This window comes from Podarcis erhardii (assembly GCF_964252035.2).
Source record: "Podarcis erhardii genome assembly, chromosome: 9".
NCBI classification, from domain to species: Eukaryota; Metazoa; Chordata; class Lepidosauria; order Squamata; family Lacertidae; genus Podarcis; species Podarcis erhardii.
The window spans coordinates 36348265-36371292 of record NC_138512.1 but is presented as its reverse complement, the minus strand read 5'-3'; the positions used below and the strand labels follow the sequence as shown (position 1 = coordinate 36371292).

The 23028-nt window shown below is 42.5% G+C and overlaps 1 protein-coding gene across 2 annotated transcripts in view; it reads left to right on the top strand.

The window, feature by feature from the left end:
* KLHL2 (kelch like family member 2) overlaps nt 1-23028 on the top strand; it is a 37233-nt gene extending 14205 nt beyond the window's left edge. For both annotated transcript variants that reach the window (XM_081875350.1, XM_081875351.1), the window contains 11 exons: nt 5967-6129; nt 9075-9184; nt 11377-11493; nt 12554-12703; nt 13539-13656; nt 13817-14014; nt 14362-14463; nt 15456-15584; nt 19007-19147; nt 19565-19708; nt 21998-23028. In XM_081875350.1, coding sequence (XP_081731476.1) covers nt 5967-6129; nt 9075-9184; nt 11377-11493; nt 12554-12703; nt 13539-13656; nt 13817-14014; nt 14362-14463; nt 15456-15584; nt 19007-19147; nt 19565-19708; nt 21998-22026 — 1401 coding nt within the window. In that variant the 3' untranslated portion in view covers nt 22027-23028. The remainder of the gene's footprint in view (nt 1-5966; nt 6130-9074; nt 9185-11376; nt 11494-12553; nt 12704-13538; nt 13657-13816; nt 14015-14361; nt 14464-15455; nt 15585-19006; nt 19148-19564; nt 19709-21997) is intronic.

The window sequence follows — 23028 nt, the reverse complement described above, 5'->3', positions numbered from 1 at the left end:
CCCATTCACCTTCCTTTTGGGGGGCGAGGGAGTGGAGGCTCTGCAACAGCACAAAAAGTTCATTCAGAGTGAGGGCAGGATGAATTGTCTTCACTCTGGTTATGGTGTCAGATTCTATTCAGAGTGGTGCCGATGTTTGCTCCCTTCACTCTTGCATGACAGTGTCATTGTCATCACTGCCTGTCAGGAGTGGGGAGCCTCTGTTCCGCAGGCCCTAATGAGGCCCGCAAGGCCGTTTTGACCCACCCAAGGTAAGGTGGAAAGCTCCTTACCTGGCATTTCATCCTGACAGGTGTTGTTTGTCTTGCTTTTTCATTGTGGACTTTGGAATGAAGCAGTTTTTCAGGACGGCTGAGCTCTGGGTAAGCCCTACAGGCAACTCACATTGGGTGTCTCCATGGAATTTAGTGAAATTTTAGTGTAAGGAGGCTAGACTGTGTATACTTCAAAGTGTGTTTTATTAGACAGTAGGCTGGACTTTGATGATAGAGAAGAGGTATAGCTGCAATTATGGAAACTAGAATCCTGTGGCTACAAATTGAGGGTCTCTGCAACTGATTCCAGAGGCATTAGATTTGGCAGCCTTTACGGGCATCAATTTATGCTCCTACTTCGCTTCAGATGTTCATGTATATGCCACATTCCCTTTGTTTGCAACCTGAACAAGCAGGCTGCACTGTGGCTGTTCTCCTTCTTGATGGTAGAGAATTATATACAATTCTCTAAAAACAACAACCAAACAGCTGCTTTGCATTACTGCGGTATGCAAATACTGTGTGTAATGCCCTCCATCTTGTATAGAAATGGCGTGTGTAATACCAGTGATCTAATGATCTCGTCCTTTGCAATTTGAGTCCTATTTCCTGTTAGGTATGACTTGCCAGTATCTTTCAACTCATTATCTGGTACAGCATGTAGCATTTCTGACAAACTGTTTGGCCAAATGTTCACTAAACGCAAGAAAATGTCTCAAGCTGTTGCATAGTCAACACTTTCAACGGCAGCAATTAAGGATTTTGAACACCTAATAGCTTGCAGGCTTAAAAAAATTCCTTAATTGTTGGGATGGGTTTGACCAGTTTGACATAGAATTAAACTACTGTGAGTAATATCACACTATTTTGACTGAGACCAGCTTTACCCCCCGCCCCCGAAAGTAATCTTCCTCATAACATTTGTAGCTTCTTTCCTAAGCCTAATCTGGTTCAGTTTAATCGGTAGCTGCTTTGAGGTGTTAGGACTGTTGAACTGTTGTGGTGTTAGGCATAATGGGAGAGTCTAAATGGGAGGCAGGTTGAGGAGAAGGGAGATCTGATAAGACAGGATCTACTTTTGAGATCATAGAAGAGTTTATAGCATGTATTTATGGGTGTGTTTGAACTATAATATAGGTAAAAAAAGGTAAAGGACCCGTGGAAGGTTAAATCCAGTCACAGGCGACTATGGGGTGTGGTGCTCAACTCGCTTTTCAGTTCAAGGGAGCCAGCATTTGTCCACAGACAGCTTTCTCGGTCATGTGGGCCAGCATGACTAAACCGCTACTGGCACAATGGGACACTGTGGCGAGTGCCATAGTGCACAGAAACGCCATTTACCTTCCTGCTGCAGTGGTACCTATTTATCCACTTGCACTGGCGTGCTTTTGAACTGCTAGGTTGGAAGAAGCTGGGACAGAGCCATGGGAGCTCACCCCATCGCACGGATTCGAACCACTAAACGTCTGACTGGCAAACCCAAGAGGTTCAATGGTTTAGACCACAGCGTCACCTGTTCCCTTTGAACTATAATATACCATTAATTCAGTGTGACTTACAGGTAATAATAATACTTGCAATACCATTCATTCATTCATTTAATTTGTTCTTATACATACTGGGGTGGATCTAGACGTTCTCTTAAGTCCTGTTCTTTTGAGTGGAACTTCACACCAACTAATTCAGTTTGAATTCAGTCTGTTGTTGTTGTTGTTGTTGTTGTTGTTGTTGTTGTTGTTGTTGTTGTTGTTGTTAATTAGGGATTTTCTCCCTCTTCCAATAAAATTCCAAGCTCATTGAAACATACCGGGTTGCATCCATTGTTGCACCAGCAGGATTCCAATGGGGCAACAGGACTTCCTTTTCCTCTCTTCTCTTCCATTCATCCCCCCCCCCCCAATTGCTCTGGAGCTGATTTTGAGGGTGCTCAGGGAGCTGGAGGGACGGAAGAGGAAGTCTCTTGAACATACGGAGTTCCCATGCACCAGCAGAGCTGCAACATTGGATGCAACCTAATGTGTTAAAAGCAGGAAAATCAATAGCAGCAAACCCAGCTAAGATAAAACAGAAGGTTCTTCACGTGGTGCCAAAACAAATTTGGAGTAGGTGCTGGGAAGGGAATCCCACAATTGAGGCACCATGATTGAGAAGGACCCTTCCCTGGTAAAGAGAGGACATCTGAAGATTTTAGTATTCAGACCGTCAAAGAGCAAATGCAAGGAATGGGCTTCATTTTACCGTGCAGTGAGCCTCATAATCTTTGCCTCTTGCAGGACATCACTCCCAACAGCCCAAACTTGCTTTCTCAAATGTAACTCCCATTGACGTCACTGGACCTTTACTCTCGAAGTCAATAAATGTGTTTAGGCTTGCAGCCTAAACCTCGACAGCGATCTGCTAAGTCAGTACCTTGCACCTTGCTATGCAGTTTCTAGTTCTAGATTATTACTTCGTGTTATCCCAAATTCTTGGAGCTGTGGCAGATATTAAGAGTGAGGCTGTGGGAGATTGGGAGGCAGTTGCTGGAGGTACACAGTCATCCTATTCAAGTGTTCAGTCTCCTCATAAGACTGAGGAAACGTGAGGAAAAGCAGGATGTGCTATCACGTCCCGCACCCCCTCTGGCATGTCATTCCTACCCAGGTTAGAATCCTTCCAGTAGCACCTTAAAGACCAACTAAGTTAGTTCTTGGTATGAGCTTTCGTGTGCATGCACACTTCTTCAGATACACACTGAAGAAGTGTGCATGCACACGAAAGCTCATACCAAGAACTAACTTAGTTGGTCTTTAAGGTGCTACTGGAAGGAATTTTTTTATTTTGTTATGACTATGGCAGACCAACACGGCTACCTATCTGTAACAGGTTAGAATCCTTCATGTGTTTGAGGGGGAAGATCTGAAGTGAGAAGTTGCCTCCTATTCTTGGAGGCTCCCTATGTGATGATTTAGAAGGTGGCTTCCTGCTTCAGACCTTTTCCCTCAAACTTGTGGAGGGCTTTAAACTGTACCCCCACTTCTCTTATCTTTTCCTTACTTGTGAGGAGATTGAACACCTGAATAGGGCTCGTATATGAAATATAAATGTCTGATGAATCCGACGTTCCCTCTGCACAAGCTATTTTAAGGTAATATCTACAATGGGAAGTGTAATTTTACAAAATAATTTACAGTAGGGAGACAGCTATGTATGTGTGTCTTGTGAGTGGACTTAAGAAAGCCTGTGTGGTTGCCAGTAGAAAGACACTGATCTGTCTTAAAAGCTATTTAAAAACATTCTAAGGACTGTTGAATATTGTTTAAAGTATTTTTAATACTTTTCAGGGCATGCTGCCTTTGCAAGGCATCTTACAAGACTAACACACATGAAACACAATTACAAAGCCGCACACAGATTCAAAGCAGCAGCACAATTCTTTTTTTTATATAATATTTTTATTGATTTTCACAAAAAACAACTAAATCATTACATTAAAGAGAAAAAACATAAAATAAAACATTTATAACAACTGTATACACAATCAACATTAAATCCACATTATGGGATTACTTGAATCCCTCAACTTCCCTCTACTCCTTGCCTTGGTTCCATTGTATTATCTTCATTCATGCATGTCAATAAAATCTTTATCTCTAATTACCTCCAAATTTAATCTATCACATTACAAGTGTTTTTTAAAATTCTGCTAATGTATTAACTTGCATGGTATAGCACAATTCAGCCAAGCACAGGCTTAAAGAAATGCATCTTTTGAGGATTTTTAAAGGCTATTGGGAATGAAGCTCCAAAAATGTGAGACCTCGCTGGGAGAAAGTGCACCTCTCATATCCACTTGCCCAACAACTCTCACTGATAGGTCAGGGAGACCAGAGCATGCCAGGCACTCCTGTCTTCCACTGCCTCCCGCAGTTTGGTCAAACTCATGCTGGTAGCTTTGAGAACACTGTCCAACCATCTCATCCTCTGTTGTCCCCTTCTCCTTGTGCCCTCCATCTTTCCCAACATCAGGGTCTTTTCCAGGGAGTCTTCTCTTCTCATGAGGTGGCCAAAGTATTGGAGCCTCAGCTTCAGGATCTGTCCTTCCAGTGAGCACTCAGGGCTGATTTCCTTCAGAATGGATAGGTTTGATCTTCTTGCAGTCCACGGGACTCTCAAGAGTCTCCTCCAGCACCATAATTCAAAAGCATCATATATTTATATATTTATATATTTATATATTTATATATTTATATATTTATATATTTATATATTTATATATTTATATATTTATATATTTATATATTTATATATTTCCCGCCCATCTGACTGGGCAGCTCCCAACAAAATGTTAAAAATACAATAAAGCATCAAATATTAAAAACATCCCTAAACAAGATCCAAAGGGTGCAGTCTTTTAAGAGCTCCCATGTGTATAAATGGCAAATTCTGCCTTGAAAACTACACCTAAGTGGGGTTCTATCCTTTCCTGATTTGTGCTTATGTATTTTTTTCTGGCACAGTTCACTTTTTATACATATGGTGCCAGAGAACAGCATATAACATGGAACAGAACTGAGTGTAAATATTTGTTTGGAGGGAGAGTGTGCTGGGCAGCTGGGAACATTTTAGACAAGGCCACATGCTCGGTCTGTAAACAGTGCTTGGACTTCAAGCAGAGCTATTTAAAAAAAGTTGATCGCTTTAAAAAGGCCTTGTTTCAGGAAGCATGTGGCTTGTAAATGATTTTTAGGAACGACTTGCTACATCTGAAATGAATGAGGGCTAATAGCTTTCTTGGGTGAAATGTAAAGTGTTAGCATTAGCTTTGTGCTACAGATGTCAAAATTTATTTTTAGCCCTCTGCACTGCCACCCACCCACCACTACAGCTGTTTATCTTGACTCATGCTTTTCTTGAAAGACAAGCAGTGCAAACGCAAAGGATCTCTGCTTGAGGCATTTCTGCAGTTCTCTGCTGGTTCAGTGAGCCCGTGGGAACCCGGAAGCATCCTCTGTGCAGGGCAGATGAATTAAGTGCAGTAAAGTAAAGTCAGTGGTGTCTGTCCTCTTGAATGTGTTCCAGTTGCAGCTAGCATTCCGTGGCTTCTGTATTTAAAAGTGAATACCGTATACAACTGCTAACAGCCAATGCAGTGTATACAAAGAAGCCCATTTCGTGAGCTTACTTAGATTTCATTGAGTCAATCAAATAAAGGGGTTGGGAATACAGAATTGGATAGTGCTTTGGAATGAAGCTGATCAATGTCAACCTCTTAAACACTAACCATTTTTTATTTTTAATGCCAGCCCTGTTGTGCTAATATGATTAAGTCCAACAGTGAGCAGTAGGAGAAGAATGAATAAACCTTTGAAAATAGAAGGAACTTTGTCCCATCGTAGTTCATGCGACAAAAGGGGCAACTGCATTTCTGCAGTGACCCAATCCTTGGCAACTCATCTGGATTCAAACGCCAGTGAGTCGGAATGATAGAAAATGAATAGAAATATCAGACATAACTTATCTAGAATACAGGGTTTTTAAAACTTTCTCACAGCAAGCATCACAATCAACTGTAGTACCGTAAATTTAAGGTGGTGACTTTAAAATGCAGACCTCTGTTGGTCATATTCTCTACCATTCTAATGTTTCTCCTAATACGTGTGCCTTAAGTTTTCCTTTTCGTTGTTGTTGACATTGGCAATGTGTGCATGAATTTGGTTTTGGTTATTGTAGGTACTTCTCCCGGCAGCTAGTTTGTTGCAGTTGCAGGATGTAAAGAAGAGCTGCTGTGATTTTCTGGAAACCCAACTTCATCCTGTGAACTGTTTAGGCTTTCGCGCTTTTGCTGACATGCATGCATGCACAGATCTTCTGAACAAGGCCAACACTTATGCAGGCAAGTGCAACACCGATTCTAAAAAAACACACTTGGCTGGACTGTGGTTTTGTTTCTAACGCTGTCTAATGTGGCAGCCTTTTAACATTGCTTGCACAAGAGGGAATTTGAGCTACAATGTTGGGGGATGTGAAAGTCTTAGAACTGACTGCCTTGACTTTTTGCACATGCAAGAAAAAAAAATCATGAAGCAACTAGGAAACGAGTGGATTTTAAAACCAGAAATTAAAACCACATTAAAATTTTAGGCACCAGTATAAAAAAATGAGTCTGTGCAGCCCAAGCCTTCCAGGGCTTTCTAGCCTTATCCAAAAAAATTCTCCCAGATGCTCTGTAGACAAGCCCCAATGCTATAGGGAACCTTTTTGGCTCCATGAGCCCCTCTCTCCTTATCATGATAGGCTTTGCAGGTCAAGTTTGACTTCACAGTCGTTTTGGCACAAGGTGCTTTGAAGACCCAAAGTTGGGAGTACAAAGTGTTAAAACAAGTGTTTCCCCCCCCCTCCTTTTTAGCAGAGGATTCCATACAACTCTCTTCCATGACAATAGGTGTGTGTGGTAAATGCATAACTTCAACCATCATTCATTAGATGATGTCCTAAGTCATTCTATCTGATGGGTAGGTGGATGAGGCTTGGGAGGGACATGGCCTTGCAGGGCAATTTGGATACCCTAGCAGGGTAAGATTGGCCCATGGGTGAGAGGGTTCCCACCATAGCTGTCAACTTTTCCCTTTTCTTGCGAGGAATCCTATTCGGAATAAGGGAATTTCCCTTTAAAAAAGGGAAACGTTGACAGCTATGGTCCCCACCATAGCATAGGGTGAGGAGCAGTCTCAGTGGACTTCTTCCTGTGACCTATGTAGCCTGTGCACACTTGCATGCAGCAGTATCTTGGATAAAGGGCTGGAAGCTGGGGAAAGGTCTCTCTTACTGCAACTCTGCTCCTCAGCATTTTACCCAAACAGTTGTTCTAGCATTTGGGGGCAGAGCTGAAGTTTGAGGAAGTGAGAGAAGATGCCTTGTCTTTAGTCAAGTCAGGTTTTAAGGCAGTGCAAATGAGTAGTTGATCTCTGAACTGCTTGACGGGATCTGCTACTTGTTTGGATATGAGGCAATGGCTTGGCTGAACTGCTGATACAAGGTAGCGAGGAGGGAAAGATCTCCTTTTCCTTTAGGGCTCTCCAGCTCTCTGGGTACCCCTCCTTCCTGTGGGTCACCCCCCAAGAAACCATAGGAAAGCTGTCTGGGTCCTCTGAGCAGCTTAGAACATTCAAACAAGATTGGAGGCGTAGCTGAGAATTAGCGGAGATGCTTTGTACACATGAACATCTCAAATTCAATTCCTGGCTGCTGCCAGTGATAATAGACCAGGGTTGGGGAACAGATGGCTCTCCAGATGTTGCTAGGCTACAGTTGCCACAATCCCTGCTCATTATTGGTAGGGGATGAAGCCCATGTATATCTGAATGGCCACAAGTGGTTCCCCATCTTGGTCTTTGGGGAAGGCTTCTGCCTCCGTCTCAACAGCACACATTTTTCTTTTCCTTCGCTCAGCTGTAAGATTTATATAATTTCAGAACATATTATTCAAAATAATTCATTTATCTATTCCTCTTTCATGACAAAAGGAGATGCCTCAAACAGTTAACAAGATTTCCTAGGCAACGAACTACATTCTAAACAGACGGCTGATCATAACAATGCCGCTTCAGATTCCTTATTTTTCCTATTTTTCTCGTTTCTGAGAACCTGAGTGTGAGAGAGCATAGATATTACGAAAGGGGCAACTTGCCAATCACCTAGGCTGAATTGCTGCAGAATCTGTTGAGAATGTGGCTACTGTGTTTCAATAGCACATTAATCAGATTGGGTCCCTTTAAACTGTTGAATTACCATGTGGCAAGTGGGGCCTTCAACATAAGGTTGGCAGTGTGGAGTGCTCCTGTTTAGTATGTCAATCAGCCAGCCAGGACCCCCTTCTAGGTTATTCTATTTCCCTTCCATCTGGTTTCCTTTTCAGGGTTCAATGGCAGCAAGGCCAAGGAAACCACCTACTGGCAATACTGCAATCACATTTCAGTTTCAGCAATTCGTAGAACCTCATAGTCTTCACAAACTGTCCAACGCCAAACCCCAGAGAGTTTTACCCTGACTGCAGCCCCCATAGTCAGATTTACAGCATCCAAATCATGAAGGCAACAAAAGAGAGGCCCTCTGCCTTCTGTATACCACAAACCACCCCAAAGAACTTGATCAGCCATTTCCTCCACCTCCCAATATTCTGTCTCATTCCTCCCAACCTTGAACAAGCCACCCTGGAGGTGCACAATGTCCTGTTGTACTAACTTGCCTCTGCCACCCTTTCAACTTAAAAAAATAAGCAAAAATCCTCCAATGATGGACAGAAGGAAAATATCTCCCCTAGCCAAAGAACCCAACTCCTGCTGCGCTGCCTTGGCCATTCAGGGACCAGAGTCCATTTAAACCAACTTTTAATTTATGAGCAAGGCAAAAGTCTTCCTCCCCAAACAGTCAGCATTCTTTGTCCACTGAACATACTCAGTACTCATTGGGCTGTTTCTCCCCTTTGGGTATTTTTAGCAGAACTTCTGCACGTCTGCAAAGCTCAGAGCTCTGCCAAGCCTCCTGCTTCCCCTTTGGTGTGTGCCATTATGGCTACAGCTCTAACCACCCATTCACCTGAATATCAAATATTATCCCAAATGCTGTAATGATATTGTGGTGAGTTATTGTATTAGAATGCTTCATATATGTGCATTTACTATATATGAACTATGTGCTTTCCTCATTTTGCCATCGTGTGCCCCAGCAAGTAGTCACTGCAGTGGAAACCACTTGCTTCTATAGAGTCGGTACCTCTTAACTTGCATCGCACAGGTGTGTGTGTGTGCATTCAAATATATTTTTCCCCTCTCTAAACAGAGCAGCACTTTACTGAAGTTGTACTTTGTGAGGAATTTCTGAACCTCGATGTAGAACAGGTGTGCAGCTTAATATCCAGTGACAAACTTACAATAGCGTCCGAGGAAAAGGTAAGGTCCCTTTCTCCCAGTTTGAAAGCTGCTTTAAAGAATCTTAAGGTCTAATCAGATACAATGGAACCTTCATTCATGTGCCGCATCTACAACAACCTATCTCACACGGTTATTGTGAGGGTGAAATGGGGAGGAGAACCATGTACACCACCTTGAGATCTTTGAAAGATAAAGGTGGTATATAAATGTTAACCATAGTAATAATACATTTTATTGGATAAGAAGTCTTCAGATGATGATAACTGGAAAACACCTGCCCCTGGAAAGACATTTACGTAGGCATTAGGTGAACCTCCCAGGAGTGCAGGAACTCCAAAAGCAAGTTGCTATAATAGAAATGGCGTTTCCTTCACCACAGATGGTAGCTGCACCCAGAGAAGGGTTTCCTAAAATGAGGGTGGGAAGGGGAAAAACCCAAAAACCTAGTTCCTGGGCTGTTTCATATGGAAGCAAGCAGACAAGCCTTCAGGTAACAAGGTCCGAAGTTGAGTAGGTAGGGCTTCAAATTATATGCTTATGCGCCAGCACTTTGGAAATGGACCAGTAGCAGGTTTGGGGCCATCTTCAAAGGTTGCCCTATGCGCAATGCATTATAGTCGGCCACCTTCAAGGCTTTCCTTGAAGTACAGCTAAAGCATCCTACCTAAAAATGAGTATTATACAGTGATAGCGCAGATATTGGAATACACATAGGCCTACAAAGCAAGATCATATGATTCTGAATGTGGGCCGAGATGTAGGTTAAGTAGAGCATGTGCTGAGTTTCGGCATATGGAGAAGCTGTTCTGGTTGTTTTGTTTTTGCCACATGCCCGTGTCCTGTGTGGGTTTCTTCCCTCGGTGAGGGCTGACACTCTACTGCAGCATCACTGTCCAACTCTCTGAGTCTTGGCAGTGGCGCAGTGCTGCCAGCCCACATCTCGGCCTGCTTTTAGAGCTGCATGACTCTTATCCTTTAATTAAATCCTCAGCAGATCTTTTGGTACCCTAGCTGCAAACTGAACTGAACCTCTATTAAGCATCCTCATAGACTGCAGATATATTTAGCACAGTATGGGAATTTTATAGATAATCCTTCTAACTCAAGTGGTAAGCGCTGACAAGATTTGTAACTGGAGACCACTAAAAACAACAACACCGAGTTGTTGGCATCCTTGGGGGAATTCTCTTCTTCCCCACATGCCCTATGCCCTCTCTTAATATGCTCATAATGGTCAGGAACCACCCCCACCCACCCCGAACAGCTCGCAGGGAGAGCAGAGGGTTAATCATTTCACCTGACAAGGAGAAATGGATCAGCTTAGCACGATGCTGAATTCCACTCCAGCGGCTTGCGAAAACACAAACATTTTCATCGAAAAGCTGAACCTCAGTAAGGGCTGGATCCAGACACATCAAAGAAGCATTTCAGTGAAATGCATTGTAAACTTTATATGAGAAATCGGGTTGGCAAAAATGGAACTCCAAAGCGCCGTCAGGTGTCACAGTGTTACAATGCATATACAGTGATACCTCAGGTTACAAACACTTAAGGTTACAAACACTTCGGGTTACAGACTCCGCTAACCCGGAAGTATTACCTTGGGTTAAGAACTTTACCTCAGGATGAGAACAGAAATTGTGCAGCGGCAGCGAGAGGCCCCATTAGTGAAAGCGCGCCTCAGGTTAAAAACGGTTTCAGGTTAAGAACGGACCTCTGGAACGAATTAAGTTCGTAACCAGAGGTACCACTGTACAATGCGGTACTGTACTGAGGATCCTCAGGAGCCACAATATTCCTTTAAGGAAATGAGAATATACTCCATCCTCCTGACAGCTTATGAGAAGCTGAAGGTGATTGGGGAAGAGACGACAGAGGAGAGCAGCCACTTTCAAAAGGAGCAAGATGCTTGGGGTGAGAGAGGGAAGCAGCTTGGGCTTGGTACCCCTTTTTAACCATTTAGAGAGTGAGAAGGCTACTGGCATCTTTAAAAAGATAGGAGCTGCTGAGGATAACCTACAGAGTGTGGGCAGCAGCTGTGGCTCCTTTCCTGTGCTACTGACCCCAATGGAAGAGTGTCTGTTCTCCACTCTCAATTACAGCACTCACAGAGAAAGGCTTGTTAAGAGAGAATAATATGTGAATCTGCCCTGTTGCCCCACCTGCACAAAAATGTTCAAAACTCATAGTGAGTCCTTTTTTTACTCAAGGTGTTTGAAGCGGTGATCGCATGGGTCAACCACGACAAAGATGTGCGACAGGAGCTCATGGCACGCCTGATGGAACATGTCCGCCTGCCATTGCTCTCCCGAGAGTATTTGGTTCAGGTAAGTAAAAAGTAAGCATTTAATGTGCACACCCTCTCTCTTATTCTGTACAACCTTAAGCGTACAGACTTAGCCATAGGAACAGAATATTTACCATTAAGGAGACAGAATCGCTTAACTACAGGTAGCACTTCTTGTAAGGTTCTACCAATCTGCTCAGCGTTCTGTATCCTGGTAGTTACAACCGGGTCTTTTTTATCTTGTTTGTGTTGTGCTTTTTGGCGAGTGTGAAACTTTTGAAAATATTTAATAGTGGAAAGGGTAAGGCTCCGTTAATTTGGAGGAATCACTTCATCAACCTAACTAACAAAACAAAACAAAAACACCAACCCAAAAAACCTACACCTAAATTTGAAGTGACCTGCCTTAAATGGTTTATCGCTAAGAACCTGAATCTGCAGCTATACTAGAACAGTTGCGTACTGGTTTATGTTTTCCTTGATATTCTGTCAAAGGGAATTAATATTTGCTGTTGCCCTAGGAATGTAGGAAACCAGCTTAAATGAAGTCACTTTGGTCCAGCTGGCAGGGCTCTCCGGAGTGTAATAAGGGACAACCCCATCTTTACCTGGAGGTGCCAGGGAGTGAGTCTTGAACCTTCTGAATGTCATACAGAAGGAAATTGGCAATATTCACCTTGAGCTCATTTGTTTTCATTTGTTTGAATAAATTACCTTGATCTTGTTCAGAAAAGTACTGAAATGTCTTTGCATAGGACAGAATTCCAAAGCACACATAACAAGTGACACTCATACTGGTTTTTTTTTGTTGTTGTTGTTGTTGTTTTTTTGCCAGGGTATACAGCTTCTGTGCTTGTCTCTATGTTCTGGTTTCTAGCCTGTAGGCATCCACCCTCTTGAAATGCCTTTTCTTCATAGGGTTCCAAAAGTTTTGGAAGCACCGTGCTTACATCTCTTATTGAACAGATCCAAAGGCCTTGTATTTTCTTTCTTAAGAGGGCTGGCATAGGGGTAATTTTGAGATGAATATGCCAGCATATTAGTGTGCACCTGTTGTGTAGTAGTACTTGTTAAGACTTTTGTCCACGTTTAATGCACAGAGAGTCGAAGAGGAACCGCTTGTTAAAAACAGCAGTGCGTGTAAGGATTACCTCATTGAAGCAATGAAGTACCATTTGTTGCCACTTGAGCAAAGGGCTCTGATGAAGACCACACGAACAAGGCTGCGAACACCAGCCTGCCTTCCAAAAGTAAGACCCGTCACTCTTGGCTACCTGGTTCACCATTTAGTATTGCATTGCATTATGGGAAGAGAACATTCAGCAGAGATGTAACAGATGGATTTAATTATGTGGCGGTCTTATTGAAAATACAGTGATTTTGGAGTAATTTAAGACAGTCAAATGGGACACACACACACACACACCAGTAGGAAGAGGCGCACCACAATCCAGTAAGTGAATTTAGACAATCAATCTAGAATATCTTTCTTTCATATTTGTTAGTAGGGTTCTGCTTGTTCAAGAATATTGGGGTGCCATGACGTAACTGGCAAGACTGTCATGGTGGTTCAGCAGAGAGACTCTTGTTTTGCCTGTCAAGAGCATCTGCCTTTTTAATGAGTAGAATGGAGGTATTTGGTTCCATATGTGTCCCATGAATTGTCAAGGTGACCACTTAACAGAAGGAGCAGCGTTATAGATTATAGCAAGACTCTTCTCTCCTCTCCCCCCCCCCAAAAAAAACCCTGGTGGCAGCAAAGTTAGACAGTAGATGTAGGACTATATCTCCTCCTTATTGATCCCTGTGTACTTTGGTGGTGGAACTCTTTCTCCTGACAATCGCCTTGGCAGAAGTAGTCTCCAAAAGAAAAGGGGAATACAGGAAGTTCAAAGATGCTATTCTGATACATGATGGGTATGCGTAAGTGAATAGTTCCTAAGTTTATTGCTCTAGCCAAAGAGCATGACAAACTACTCTGAGGCACGGAATAGCAACTTGTAAGAAATGATCAATTTTCCATTGTTGTCTCCATTTATGTGACTAAGCAACAAGGTTATTTACGATGTGTTTCTTCCTTTGAAGCTGATGGTGGTGGTTGGAGGACAAGCACCCAAAGCTATCCGCAGTGTAGAGTGTTACGATTTTAAGGAAGAACGGTGGCACCAAGTTGCTGAGCTGCCTTCTAGAAGATGCAGAGCAGGTAGCTGCTTAAATTGATAGTGTTGCTTACATAGCTAGGCAACTCCATGCCAACAATTTCCTTTTAAGAAGGATTTTTTTTTATGTGTGCAGTCTTTAAACAAAAGAGCATACATGGTCTGCAGAGACCAATGCCTGAAATGTAGAACCTTTTCTTTCAGGAGTGGTATATATGAGCGGTCTTGTCTTTGCCATTGGTGGTTTCAATGGCTCCTTGAGGGTTCGTACGGTGGATTCATATGATCCCGTGAAGGACCAATGGACAAGTGTTGCTAGCATGCAAGACAGAAGAAGCACTTTGGGGGCTGCTGTATTAAACGGACTTCTGTATGCTGTGGGAGGATTTGATGGAAGTACAGGTATAGAGCATTTCATTCATATTGTACTTTGCATTCTTACTTTGAGATGACAGTCTTCCAGTCTTCTAGATCAGACTTCACCAATTTGGCGCTGTTCAGGTGCTTGGCAGTACAATTCCCATCAGCCCCAGCAAGTTGTTTTGCACTATTAAAATTGTGTTTATAAAAATGAAAACACAACACGCAGTAATTCATCTGATTGAGACCAGCACTCTCAAGCTCACGGTCATCTCCGTAGCTAATGATAGAAAAGAGTTCATAAGTTCTTAATTCCTGTTAATAGTTCATGGAGAAATGAATGAATAATACCTTCTTTCTTCATAGCTTTGTGTACTGCTTTGTTACAGGTCTATCATCGGTAGAAGCCTATAATATGAAGACTAATGAATGGTTTCATGTAACTCCAATGAACACAAGGAGAAGTAGTGTTGGTGTAGGTGTAGTTGGAGGTAAGGTCTCCTCTTAAGACTAAATTGGTTCTGGTGTCCATGTGACTAATAGCTATTCACAAGCTTAACTCCTAAATACACCATATGTTCATAGCAAGCACTTTGCAAAGCAGACTAGTCTTTTCAGTCTAACTCCATCTTCAGATGAAGTATTTATTAAACCCAGGAGTGCCCTCTGCTGTGTTCTCTGTGAATTTTTCCTAACCACCTTAGTACAGTATTTTTATCTTTATTTTATTAATTTTTTGCTTTCCTTGTGCCAAGGAGAAAGTGGCCTGCTATATTAAGAAATAGCTATAGTAATCAGATTTTATTGGCCAGCTGAGAAGCTGAATAGTCCTTTTTTTAAAAATGACTGCTCATGTCTTAAAATAAAAATCTTGAATTAAATGAATATGATTGAAAGAGAAATGTCTAAAAAAATATTTAAAGAGAAAGTATTTGTTTCTTCTGAAATGTACGAATGATTTAAACTCAACCACAACATATCTGAAGTAGACAGCTCAGATAAGGCTGACTTGCTTTCGTTCAGCTTCTTCAAAGTGTGAGTCCATCAAACCTCACAAAAAAGGACTTGAGTGGAACCTGACAAGTTCTCTTCAAAATAGACCCTTGTTGAGAAAAGCCCATTTAGCACAAAGCATCAAATGCAAACGTCCACGCTAAATGGTTTTGCATTGTTTCAGTTACACAGAGCACAAACCTTAACTATTTTATGTGGAAGCTTTCTCATTCAGATCAGTCACCCCTTTTAACACAAAGACTTCTAGGTTTAATCCTCCATGAAATGCACATCATACAAATCTAATGCAGCCTTCTCCAACCTTGGGCCCACCAGATATTTTTGGGCTCTTCTATCACCGAGCATGATCAGTGGTCAGGAAAGACAAGAGTTGTGGTCCAAAACGCTTGGGCAACACCAGGTTCGGGAAGGTTGACCTATCATCTACTGGTATAGCTGTATATGCAGAATTTGTTAATCCTATTTCCAGGTATGCTGTATGCCGTCGGTGGCTATGATGGTGCATCACGTCAGTGCCTTAGTACAGTGGAGTGTTATAACTACAGTTCAAATGAATGGAGCTATGTTGCAGAGATGGGCACTAGACGTAGCGGAGCAGGTGAGTAAACAAACTTAAATGAGAACTCTATGTCAAATAGAAAAAAATGCAAGGAATCCCAATTTTTTGGGGGGGAGGGTTAAACTAGTCATGGCAGGTACACATATTTTCAAAATCCAAATAGCTGTCTTGCTGTTGCTTGAACTTGTTCCTGCACCTCCCTCACACTCATTGCTGCATATGGGACATAATTCATGAACCAGGAAATAATTGCATTTATTGGAATATGAGATGTCTCTCTGATCAGATTTTAGCTTGAATTGCAGGATTGGAGAGGGTCATCTCGCCATTCATGCTTTACCATTCTCAAGGTGGGGTGATGGGTAGGTGTACATTCCAAAGATCAATTGCTATCAGTTTCTTTGGAAGGAACTGACATTGTGAGTTGCAATCAGGAAGTGTTCTCAAGGTAATCTTTCTTTGTAGCTAATTTTTTAATTGCTGGTTTAACGCCCCCATTTATTTGTTTTTCAAAGGTTTTTGACTGACTTTGGTTGTTTTGTTTTTTGTTTTTTGAATCCCGATTTAAGTATTTATGTTGGAAGCTCCCAGCAGCAAACTCTTAAATGCCAGTGGCTTTGAAAAAGCAATTTCTGGTTCAGCATGACTTGAGAAAACATAATTTTGTTTGCATACGTCTGGATTACACCCATTCAGTACTTGGTGTCCAGTTCAATTTGCACCACTGGGCACTGTGGTGGAGTAGATGAGGGCCGGTATGCTGAGCTTGAATCCTTGGAAGATGGGTTGGTATTTCCTGTGTTTGGAAGATTGACCAGTTCTGTGTGGGGTTGCACTCCCTCTGAAAGAATAGGTTCAGAGCTTGGGGGTGGGGTGCTCCTAGATCCATCTTTGTTGCTGGAAGCTCAGATATAGCCTCAGTGGCTAGGAGTGTCTTTTGCCAGCTACAGTTAGTCCTCCAACTATGGCCATTCTTGAACCTGGATAATAATGGTGATGATGATGATTAGTTAAATTTGTATTGAGATTCATGTACTGGTACCTTCAATAACTCAATTATTTCAATGCACTCATCCCTTGAGCAGAGGCTGCAGTTGATGCAGAATGCTGTGGTTAGACAGTCGATAGGGTCGGACTATCAGCAGCACATAAACCCGGTGTTCAAGCTTGCATTGGCCGCCTATATGCTACTGGACCAGGTTCAGGGTTCTTGTATTAATTTATAAGGCCCTTAACAACGTGGATCCAGGTACATAATGGACCACCTGATCCATTATATCCCTGCTCAGTCACTGAGGTCTTCAAGGGAGTCACTGTTAATGGTCCCCCATGGCTTGGATGCACGACTCTTATTACCAAGGAGCCATGCATTCAGTATAGTGGGCCCAGTTTTATTGAACTCTTTTCCAGATCAGACAGGACCCCCCCCCCCCCTGTTAAGCTTTCAGTGCCTACTGAAGACATTGTTTTATTCCTGCAGACTTTTAAGCTGAATTCTGGTTTTATAGTTTTGACTCGCTTTTAGTCTTACTGCTTTGTGTTTCCTGTATGCTACTGAGAGATTGCTGCAACTAAGTGATATACAAATTGAAAAGGGGGGAAATGGGGTGGGAAGGAGAAAGTAATGATTGGAGGAGCTGCTTCTCCTCCTCTGGCAGATGGATGGGGCTAGATTGCTCTCCCATGATGCTCTTTCCGAGAGGTAGAGAGTGCTTCTCCCAGGGGCCATTGGTTTCCTGACTGGTGGCGAAGGAAGGCAAGGATGTGCCTCACTTCAACTCTGCAGTTTGTTTGCTAGTATAGTGCTTACGCTGCCCTTTTATTCTTGCATGTTATGTTTTTTAGCTTATAGAATCTGTTGCAGGACCCCAGAGTATTTCCTTCCTGTGAGCTGCATCAAGGTTTGCAAGACCAAGAACTAGCATAGCATATTGGCTAAAGGTGCAATCCTATGCACACTTGTCTAGGTGTAATTTAGCATAGGCTTGCACTGGACAAAGGATTGCACTGTAAGAGGGTCAGCTGTGGGCCAGTATTTCATTAGTGTAAAGTTTGCCCCTTTGATGAACTCAATAGAACCTTCAACAAAGCCACACACAGCTCCAGCAAACCATGTAATATTGGGATAAACAAACTGAGCTAAAGGTGGCTGTAAGAGTTGCTGGGGAAAAGTGTGAAGACATTTTTCAAAACTCTCAAGCTCTAGGTACATACTAAATGTGTGTTCGTGTCTGTGAATGTGTTCGTGTCTTCTTCATCCTGGAGTGTTCGTGTCTTCTTCATCCTGGAGAAGAGTGACTAGTGGGGTGCCACAGGGTTCTGTCTTGGGCCCCGTCTTATTCAACATCTTTATCAACGACTTGGATGATGGACTCAAGGGCATCCTGATCAAATTTGCAGATGACACCAAACTGGGAGGGGTGGCTAACACCCCAGAGGACAGGATCACACTTCAAAACGACCTTGACAGATTAGAGAACTGGGCCAAAACAAACAAGATGAATTTTAATAGGGAGAAATGTAAAGTATTGCACTTGGGCAAAAAAAATGAGAGGCACAAATACAAGATGGGTGACACCTGGCTTGAGAGCAGTACACGTGAAAAGGATCTAGGAGTCTTGGTTGACCACAAACTTGACATGAGCCAACAGTGTGACGCGGCAGCTAAAAAAGCCAATGCAATTCTGGGCTGCATCAATAGGAGTATTGCATCTAGATCAAGGGAAGTAATAGTGCCACTGTATTCTGCTCTGGTCAGACCTCACCTGGAGTACTGTGTCCAGTTCTGGGCACCACAGTACAAGAAGGACACTGACAAACTGGAACGTGTCCAGAGGAGGGCAACCAAAATGGTCAAAGGCCTGGAAACGATGCCTTATGAAGAACGGCTAAGGGAGCTGGGCATGTTTAGCCTGGAGAAGAGGAGTTTAAGGGGTGATATGATAGCCATGTTCAAATATATAAAAGGATGTCACATAGAGGAGGGAGAAAGGTTGTTTTCTGCTGCTCCAGAGAAGCGGACACGGAGCAATGGTTCCAAACTACAAGAAAAAAGATTCCACCTAAACATTAGGAAGAACTTCCTGACAGTAAGAGCTGTTCGACAGTGGAATTTGCTGCCAAGGTGTGTGGTGGAGTCTCCTTCTTTGGAGGTCTTTAAGCAGAGGCTTGACAACCATATGTCAGGAGTGCTCTGATGGTGTTTCCTGCTTGGCAGGGGGTTGGACTCGATGGCCCTTGTGGTCTCTTCCAACTCTATGATTCTATGATTCTATGAATGTGTTGGTGCCTGTGAACGTATAATCTAATACAGTATTTATGTGACTTTCTTTGCATCTGAAATTTTTTGATTCCCACCTCCCACCCCTTGGTACTTTGTTGGTACTTACTAAAACCCCAGAAGTGGGGATTTATGCTTTTTCTTAATGTTAACTTGTTTTGCTTTTCCCCCCTCCTTTCAGGTGTTGGTGTCTTAAACAACTTATTGTATGCAGTAGGTGGCCATGATGGTCCTTTAGTCAGAAAAAGTGTTGAGGTGTATGATCCCACCGTCAATACATGGAAACAGGTTGCAGATATGAACATGTGTAGGAGAAATGCAGGTAAATATTACAGCCTTCAAAGAACTTTTAATATAGCATTGAAAATAGAAATGACACTTGCTTGGGCTTTAATTGCTTCCACATCTGCCCCCCAGGTTATTTATCTAATGAGGACCTTGCTTTGAGTAATGAGAAATCTAACATAATTCAGTATATGACACTAACACAGCCACTTTCACCATAAAACTAAATAACAACAGACAAAAATTATGGCAGTTTTGAATTTTGATAAACCACTAGCCTCAAATGCTACACTGGGGGAATACATGGTTGTCCATCATATCAAATAAATAATTGTGCACTTAGCTTGTCACTTAGAAAGGCCTTCATGCTTCTTTTTTACAACCTCCTGGCACCAAATGTGGCCTGGTGAGCTAAGAAACCAGGCGCTGACACTATTTTTCTGCTTTGTATTAGGGGTTTGTGCTGTCAATGGGCTCTTATATGTAGTTGGAGGAGACGATGGTTCCTGTAACTTGGCAACAGTGGAATATTATAACCCTACAACAGATAAGTGGACGGTCGTATCGTCATGTATGAGTACAGGAAGAAGCTATGCAGGTAATAAAGAATAAGTTAAAAAGGAGGAGTCTTCTCCCTTTTTCTGGAGGTTAATGAAGGGGCAGGTGGACTGCATTATGCGTGTATTATGTGAATGGGTCTAGAAGCTCTTGGAGGATGGATGGGATATAAATGGAGTTAAACACAGATAGCATCTGTATGCAGTGAAAACCAAGCTCTCATCTTTATATTTGCTCATTTAAGATATGTATATGCAGGGGTGAGCGAAGGCGTTGTGACACCTGGGGCGGGGCATCGCTACGTAGGGCGCATGTGCAGTGTCGCTACGCATAATGCATGTGCCATACGTACCAACGCCGCATATGCACTGTACATAGCGGTTTGCCGGTGCTCCAGCACTATACAGACAGTGCCGGGATCCCCTGCTCGCAGCCTCGAACGGAGGATCCTTTACATGCGGCTGTAGTGGCGATGGAGGGATCCCACCGCCATCTGTAAGGCGCTTGAGCGGCGCCGGCGGAAAGTGCTATGTACAGTGCATGTGCGGCGTCATTGCGTAAAGCGCATGCGTGCGACACTGCACACACGCTGTACATAGCAGTTTGCCACTGGCGCCGGCATCCTCCGCTCACGGCTCCAGCCGCGAATGGAGGATCCTCCACATGCGGCTGCAGCGGGTTGCCTTCTTGTCACCCCCCCCCCCCAGACATGGCACCTGGGGTGCACCGCACCCCCACCCCCATTGCAACGCCACTGTGTATATGTCACCTTTTTAAGAGTCAAAGCTTTCTGAGGGCGGCGTCCATAAAAAAAAACATGTAAGACAATTTCATCACAGATAAAATGTGAATAAACCAGAAATAATGAAACAAAATCCATACAAAGAGCATTAGTTATAGATGCTTTTGAACACCTATAGAAATCCACTGGGAGATGTATTAAGGCGATGTCGAGTTAGTTGGCAACCAGATCTATCTCTCTGTTGCCTCTGACTCAGGATAAGCAGTTCAGGTGCTTGTCAGTTGTATGGAGATGGTAGTAGTCTGGATGGGGAGTACTAAACTGAAACTTAATCCAGGCAAAATTCAGGTGCTGCAGGTTCTCAAGTGTAGAATATAGGGAGATGGTCAGTTCTGGAAGGAGTTGCATTCCCCTGGAAGGAAAATGTGCATTTGGGGGGGCAGGACTCCTTGATCCATCACTGTCACTTGAGACACAGTTCGCTTCAATGGCTGGTTCGCCAGCTACAGTCCCACTTGGAAGGGGATTCTTTGGCCAAAGCAATGTATGCTTTGATAACTTCCAGGTTAGACTAGCAATATGTTCTTTGTGGGGCTGCCCTTGAAGACTGTTTAGATGATGCAGTTAATGTAGAATGCAGCAGCAAGGCTACTGTTGAGTGTCTGGCCTGACATGTATTCTGCTGGCTTTGAAAGATCTGCACTGGTTTCCAATTTGCTAAAGGCTTAAATGACCTGGGATCCAAATACCTGAAGGAGCACTTCCTACCACATCAGCTTGCCTAAGTGTTGCGATCAGTGTGGGAAGTCATTTTGGCAGTGCAGGCAAAATATGGTTTGAGGGGCGGGGAGACAGGGGAGACTTTCTCTGTGGTGGCTTCCAGGTTGTCGAATGACTTCCTCTCTGAGTTAGTTCACACACCTCTTCACCCAGGTCTTTAGTTGACTAGATGCAAGGCTTTGTTTCAGCTGGAACTCACCAGAACTCAAGTCCAGCACCTCTCAGGTGGGTGCTATTGCCATTCTAAGAGAAGGAGGGAGGTGGTCATGGTGAGTTCCGGCACCTATTTTTCTAGAAAATCACACCGAGTAGATGTCTTCCCTTCTACTTTGCTATGATCTGATGTTCTGTGCTGTTGTTGTTTTTTGGTTGTTGTTGGGGTTGTTGTTGTTTTTTGGCAACTTTGCCATTGGTGGTTTTCTGATGCTATTTTACAGTTTTAATGTAAATTGTACTCGTTTTTATTTGGTGCATGAAGCTCAATAAATACAGATAGCAAATAAGCAGATATCCAGCCTAGAACTAAAACATAATTATAGCCCAAGACCCACTGCAGCAAAAAGCACAGCAAATAAAGCCACCTTCAGGGAAAATATTTTAGTTTCAGGGGGAAATATGTATGTGAAGCAAAACTCCATAACTCCACTTTAGGATCAGTCCTGCTTTCTAGCCACAGAATCCAGTCACATCTTTATTTTTACATGGCTGTTTTAACACGATAAAGTGAATTACGTAGTTTTAGAACAGCCATATAGGAATGTTTCTCTGAATAACAGTTCAAGTCCTGCTTTCTCTCTCTCTCTGTAGGTGTTACAGTTATTGACAAGCCATTGTGAGTTGGTGCAAAGATTTCTCCCTACCTTGATTATGCAGTAGAAGCAAGCTTTAACAAGTGATGTCGAAGTGATTGAGCATCAAGTCACTTCTTAACTTGTAGCACATTGAGACATGTTGGAAGCTGTGGCCTGCGACAATTAAGGATGAAAATGAAGATTATTCCAGTTTGAAGCAATGTGTAGCATTATTTGATGTAAAGCAGCATCTGACTGAGATGTAGCTGGCTGTGTTGACTGCAATTTGGATTTGCTGGGTTTCTGGACAAAATTCCTTAAGGACCAATCATGTGTCTCATGGTTGACTGGATATTTTTTTTTAAGTAAAAGATAGTGTTTCCTGGTGTCTTTTTTCCAAAGAAAAAAAATATCTATTAACTGCTGGTTTGGGGAGGAATATTGAATCCCAGCTTAGTACTACAAGCTGGCACAAGAATCTGGATGCTTTTATAAATCATCTTTGGTTACATTACTATTGTGTGCATATTTTAGTGTGTGTGTAAGTAGACTTTCTTTATACTTGTTTGGAACTTGATGATACTATTTATACTCTGCACGGAACTTCGAAGTTTGCCAGTACTATGTTGTAAAACAGAGGTGTATATTTTGATATTTACCAATGCTTTAACAAATGCCACAGAAAACATACAATACAATGCTCATGAAACAAGTGTAATGCCAAAATGTTTTAAACTAATGTATTGGTGATCTCTATTTACCAAGATCTCTTTTGTTATGTTTTGATTTATCTCTCTTAACTCTGTCATAAAGGTTAATACTTGGCTTGGGCATAATGGCAGGTTTATAATGAATGTATGGAGCTCTGTTTTACTTGCATGGCATTTAAAACTTTTCCTGTGTAACTAGCTGCTATTAATTATGTACTTCCTGTATGTGAAAATGTTTGTAAACAAACAATTCCTGGATGCTTTAAATATGACCAAAACTATTGTCATTTTGACTTCTTTTCTTTTAATAAAACTTTGCATATTTGTTTTTCCTAAA